The sequence below is a fragment of the Aotus nancymaae genome, unplaced genomic scaffold (assembly GCF_030222135.1).
Source record: "Aotus nancymaae isolate 86718 unplaced genomic scaffold, 86718_ANA_hifiasm-v0.15.2.pri h1tg000051l, whole genome shotgun sequence".
NCBI lineage: Eukaryota > Metazoa > Chordata > Mammalia > Primates > Aotidae > Aotus > Aotus nancymaae.
The window spans coordinates 24,497,737-24,503,729 of record NW_026988465.1 but is presented as its reverse complement, the minus strand read 5'-3'; the positions used below and the strand labels follow the sequence as shown (position 1 = coordinate 24,503,729).

The 5,993-nt window shown below is 44.7% G+C and overlaps 1 protein-coding gene across 1 annotated transcript; it reads left to right on the top strand.

Moving 5' to 3' along the window:
- The first annotated feature begins 2,558 nt into the window (after window positions 1-2,558).
- Window positions 2,559-4,507, top strand: LOC135269253 (regulator of chromosome condensation-like). Its single transcript, XM_064363102.1, has one exon. The coding sequence runs from the start codon at window positions 2,567-2,569 to the stop codon at window positions 3,899-3,901; it is 1,335 nt and encodes a 444-aa protein (XP_064219172.1). The 5' UTR covers window positions 2,559-2,566; the 3' UTR covers window positions 3,902-4,507.
- Window positions 4,508-5,993: the final 1,486 nt, after the last annotated feature.

Sequence of the window (5,993 nt, the reverse complement as noted above, 5' to 3'; positions counted from 1 at the left end):
GCTGGTAACTTGTGGCACTTTTCAGCCCAGTGGGGATCTCCTTGTCTGTAGATTGTAAAGGGGGAAGCACAGTATCTGAACTGGAGTACTGGAGGGGAAGAGTTCCCGATCCTCTGGCCAGTTGCACTTCCTGGGTGAGGGAGCACCCCACCCTTCCTTGGTTTGCCCTCCTTGGGCTATACCCACTGTCCAGCCAGTCTCATTGAAATGAACCTGGTGCCTCGGTTGGAAATGCAGAGATCACTTGCCTTTTGTAATGCTCTCTCTGGGAACTGTGCTCTGAAGCTGTTCCTATTTGGCCATCTTGGCAGAAAAATCGAAAACAAATCTTTTATGCCTTAAGGAAACTCCATCCATAGATCATTTATTCACTCATGGGACTAATGTTAACTGAGTGTCCATTATGTATAAAGCACAAGTCTAGTTGTTGATGATACAGCATTGGATATGTAAGCCATACTCTCAGGTAATCTATAATCTAATGCATGGGTGTCCAATCTTTTGGCTTCCCTGGGCCACATTGGAAGAATTGTCTTGAGCCACACATGAAATACATGAATACATCCACCTCCCTTTCCCTGTCGCCCACTCCAAAATAGTTTTATCACTAAATTTATCAACAGGAAGAATGAAGCAAAATCATCCAATTGCCATCCTTAGGGCCACTACCATTCACTTAATACACTAACACTAATGATAGGTGATGAGTCAAAAAACAAATTTCAAAAAAAAAATCATTAAGAAAGTTTATAAATTTGAGTCGTGCTGTATTAATAGCTATTCTGGGCCATATGCGGCCCCTGGCCCGAAGGTTGGACAAGCTTCATCTAATAGGTTAAGCTAGAATAAATACCTATGTTCTCACAATTCTTTAGTTCCAAAGAACACTTAATATGTCATGCAGCGAGTGTGAGTAAAATAAGTTAAATCAGTAACAAACATGTTTTGGTTACCTATATACTAGAAACACTTCTGGATGCCACAGGGCATCCAGAGGGTCCTAGGGTCTTTAATGTCAAAGAGAAGATAATCTCCTAGTGCAAGAGGCCACAAACAAAATGACTCAAATCCCAAGACAGACCTACAAGAGTATTACAAGACAGTGCTGTGGATTAGAGGAGAGGGAGAGCCCTTGAGGGTAGAACTGAGAAGAGCCTAGGCAAACAGGGTAGGCAGCTTGGGTGGGATTTGAATAGTCACCAATACACAGAAAAAAAGACACACATTGTAGGCAAAGAGGTGTAGAAACTGTCTTACTTGCATCAGAGTCTTGCATAGGCTAATAAAAATTAACTTTGACTCTGTCAGCAGGAAAAAGCATCCAAATTCTGATGCTCACAGAGAGTACAAGACTCTTTATTCCTTACCCATATGCTCTTTGTCTTTGAGGACCTGGTTGAGTGGTTTGGATGTCCATCTCTCTTTCCCTGGCCCCTACTCCAAAGGAGCTTTTTCACTAAATTAGCCACAGGAAGAAAGAAGGAAAATCATCCAGGTGCCATCCTTAAGGCCACTGTCATTCACTTAAGAACTTGTTTTCCCTCAAAATGGGGATGTAGAAGCAGGCAAAGGTAAAGAATTACTGGGAATGAGCATGGCCTGGTCTCTGCAGTCTGTTGCAGTGATTTCCAGTCTCTCCAACCCACTGCCACATCTGAGAAAAATGGAAGGATTGAATCGCACTCTCCTTTTACTTCCCTCTCTCTGTGAGCCCACAGCCAGCTCCCCAGTCCTCTATTCCTGCCCTCCTTGCTAGCTCCTCCCTTGGCCATTTTATTATGGCATAGACTGAACAGCCAACCAGCTCTTCACCAGTCAGCAGCTGTTGAAAAGGAATGAGCTCCTCAAGGGCCTCTGCAGACCAAGAAAACAAACCTGTAGTGGTTTCCATGGAGTTGTGGAATCTGGAGGTAGAAGTGGGTAACTTTATTTCTGAAACATTTTAATGATCATAGTAGCTTGTTAACACACTACTCAGAGTAACTAACACAATTGTTTCTAATTCCCTAAGCACAGTAGATTAATTTTACTGGGCTGACAGTGAGACAGAATTAGAACAAGACTAGGAAGAAAATCTCTCTCCCACATCTGTGCCTTCCATTCATACTTTCATGGAAGTGGCACAATGAAATAGCCTTTAAGTGGCCAATAGTTCTAACATCGAGGAAGTAGAATATTTTCATATTTAGAGATGATCAGTAGATTATATGCTTTTAAATACATTTTCACTGTAAAAGCATGAGCATATTTTAGAGGATGTTCTCCATATTCTACTATTTTTATTTTGAGATGATCAGTAGATCTTATATTTGAGTATTTAACCTTTACTGTAACATACAGCAGAGAACAAAGAGCCACAAGCAACAAATGTAAGGCCCACCAAAGTCATCAGAGAAAACCCACTTACCCTAGAAGTTCCTCCATATGTCTCATTCCAGTCACAACCCCCACCCTCCCTCCAAAGGTAACCACTACTGTAACTTTGGTTGTAATCACTTCTTTGCATTTCTTGGTTGTCTGTAGTGCCCAAGATTGGATCCTTACATATCATCGTTTTCTCTTGCTCATGTTAAAAAAGTGTAACGTCGGGGGAGCGCCGGAGTTCATTGGGGCCGACGTGCAACGAGACAGGAAGATGCCACCCAAGCGCATAGCTAAAAGAAGGTCAACCCCAGAAGATGCTGTCCCCAAAAACGAGAAGGTGAAGGTCTCACACAGGTCCCACAGCACAGAACCCGGCTTGGTGCTGACACTGGGCCAGGGCGATGTGGGCCAGCTGGGGCTGGGTGAGAATGTGATGGAGAGGAAGAAACCGGCCCTGGTATCCATTCCAGAGGATGTTGTGCAGGCCGAGGCTGGGGGCATGCATACCGTGTGTCTAAGCAAAAGTGGCCAGGTCTACTCCTTCGGCTGCAATGATGAGGGTGCCCTGGGAAGGGACACATCAGTGGAGGGCTCAGAGATGGTCCCTGGGAAAGTGGAGCTGCAAGAGAAGGTGGTACAGGTGTCAGCAGGAGACAGTCACACAGCAGCCCTCACCGAGGATGGCCGTGTCTTCCTCTGGGGCTCCTTCCGGGACAATAACGGTGTGATCGGACTGTTGGAGCCCATGAAGAAGAGCATGGTGCCCGTACAGGTCCAGCTGGATGTCCCTGTGGTGAAGGTGGCCTCAGGAAACAACCACTTGGTGATGCTGACAGCTGATGGTGACCTCTACACCTCGGGCTGTGGGGAACAGGGCCAGCTAGGCCGTGTGCCTGAGTTATTTGCCAACCGTGGTGGCCGGCAAGGCCTTGAACTACTCCTCGTCCCCAAGTGTGTGATGCTGAAATTCAGGGGAAGCCGGGGCCACGTGAAATTCCAGGATACCTTCTGTGGCGCCTATTTCACCTTTGCCATCTCTCGCGAGGGCCACGTGTACGGCTTTGGCCTCTCCAACTACCATCAGCTTGGAACTCCGGGCACAGAATCTTGCTTCATACCCCAGAACCTAACATCCTTCGAGAATTCCACCAAGTCCTGGGTGGGTTTCTCTGGTGGCCAGCACCATACAGTCTGCATGGATTCAGAAGGAAAAGCATACAGCCTGGGCCGGGCTGAATATGGGCGGCTGGGCCTCGGGGAGGGTGCTGAGGAGAAGAGCATACCCACCCTCATCTCCAGGCTGCCTGCCGTCTCCTCGGTGGCTTGTGGGGCCTCTGTGGGGTATGCTGTGACCAAGGATGGTCGTGTTTTCACCTGGGGCATGGGCACCAACTACCAGCTGGGCACAGGGCAGGATGAAGACGCCTGGAGCCCTGTGGAGATGACAGGCAAACAGCTGGAGAACCGTGTGGTCTTATCTGTGTCCAGCGGGGGCCAACATACAGTCTTATTAGTCAAGGACAAGGAACAGAGCTGATGAAGCCTCTGAGGGCCTGGCTTCTGGCCTGCATGAACTCCCTCACAGAACAGGCAAGCAGTGACAGCTGCAGATCACAGCCGGCCTCTCTCCAGCCCTGAGCACTGTGTCATCTCCTGCCTTTTCCCATCAGCAGAACAGAATCATTTTCCTCTTTTTCTTCCTCCTCTTTGGAATTCTCCTGGGACCTACAGAATGAAGTGGGGGGAATGGACGGGGCTTTTCAGAAGAAACATGGCTCACTCCAGGAAAAAAAAAAAAAAAAAAAGTGTAATGTCTTTTAAAGTCCCTTTAATTTACAGTTCCCTTCTGTATTTTCTTTGTGATTTATCTTTTTGATAACAAGCATCATTCAATTTCAGAGTCTATGACAGCTTGGATGTTTCTGATTGAAGTAGGACACAGTGAGATTCCACATATCCTCTGTTCCTCCAAGTTGGCCTCTGCATCCAGAGACTGGACTCACATTTCATTCTTGAGGCAAGATAATAGGTAGGATGAGTAGGGAGATTTCATAGAGGCTCTGGTGCTTCTGTTCTGTAGTCCTTCCTCCATTCCCATGTGCCTCTCCCACACAGATGCCAGTCACACAAAGAATCCATGGTTGTTGTGGCACCGCCTATATTCTCCAACTTTGGGATTCAAGGACCTACCTTCACACCTGTCTCATGGTAAATGCTTTCCCTGGGTTTCTGGCTTCAATAAGTAGTTCCTTTGTGTGTCTCTGTGTGGATTTGGGAGGATCCAAATTTTAGGCTGGCATCTCTCACATGTCTTCCTAGAATTCTGCTCAAGAATTCTTTTTTAATCATATTGAATTAATCATACTGAATCATTTAATGATACTGATTCTATTTAAATCATATTGATTGCATTTTGAAGACATTCATTCCTCAATTATTGATTAGAAAAACATTTGACACAAATCACTTTAGTGGCAGCTTTTGAAGATCATACTCTGTATATTGAAAGATGATTAACTGGTTGTTCATTATTCCACAGTTAAATTGCTGCCAGAACTGTTTGTAGCACTGCATTCATTCTTAGACATATATAGAAAATCACTTCTGTTTAATATTCCAGTATGGATTGATAAGCACTCTCAACCCTGAAGCCATTCGCATATGGATAATAAAAATACAAAGTGGCCAGGTACAGTGGTTCATGCCTGTATTACCAATGTTTTATGAGGCCAAACCAGGCAGACAACTTGATGTCAGGCATTTGAGACCATGCTGGGCAACATGGTGAAATATCTGTCTCTACAAAAAGATACAAAATTTAGGTGTAGTGAGAGGCACCTGAAATGCCAGTGACTTGGGAGGCTGAGTCAGGAGGATCACTTGAACCAGGAGGCAGAGGTTACAGTGAGCTAAAATTGCTCCACTGCACTCCAGTCTGGCAGATGGAGGAAGACTCTAAAAAACAAAGAACTTCTGTCTAGATAGACCTCAGTGAAAGCTTACGCCTGAGCATGGCTTTTTTTTCTACCTGACTTTCTGAGTGCAGCCCTTTCACTCTTTGTTACCAACATCTAAATGTTGATGACAAGCAAGTTGGAGGAACAAGTTCTTTTTGTCTTTTTCGGAAGCTCTAGTATTGGCTCATTTGATGTATCATTAAAGTGCTGGTACACTGGCTGGGCTGAGTGTTTGTGGATTTTTCCCTGAATCTGGATACTGACTCTGGGGTAAGCCCTTTCTCATCAGTTCCTAGCATTAGACTCTTTCCTTTTTCCCATTTAGCATCTTGGGGGTTTGTGATTATTAATTCTACTGAGTTACAATGTCCCGAGACACAGGGGATATTACTACCTGGAATAGTGTTTCTCCCTTTTACAAGATGAACAGGATTATTTGTGTTATTTTTCCAAGTGGCCCAGATGACACATGACCCAAAAATGCATTTACTGCACTCAGAGGTTTTTCAAGATTTTTGGAAAACAATAGCATTATCGGATAAGTTAAAGTGAAATTGTGTCTATGTATTCCAGATCTTTTCCCAAAAATCAACTTAGATTTAAGTTTACTATAAACATTACATGAGTGGTTAAAACTAATTTAACAGAAATTAAATAGATTATCTTATTCAA

Excerpts from the sequence above, each read along its gene's own strand:
- LOC135269253 (XM_064363102.1), top strand. The coding sequence starts at position 2,567 with ATGTTAAAAAAGTGTAACGTCGGGGGAGCGCCGGAGTTCATTGGGGCC.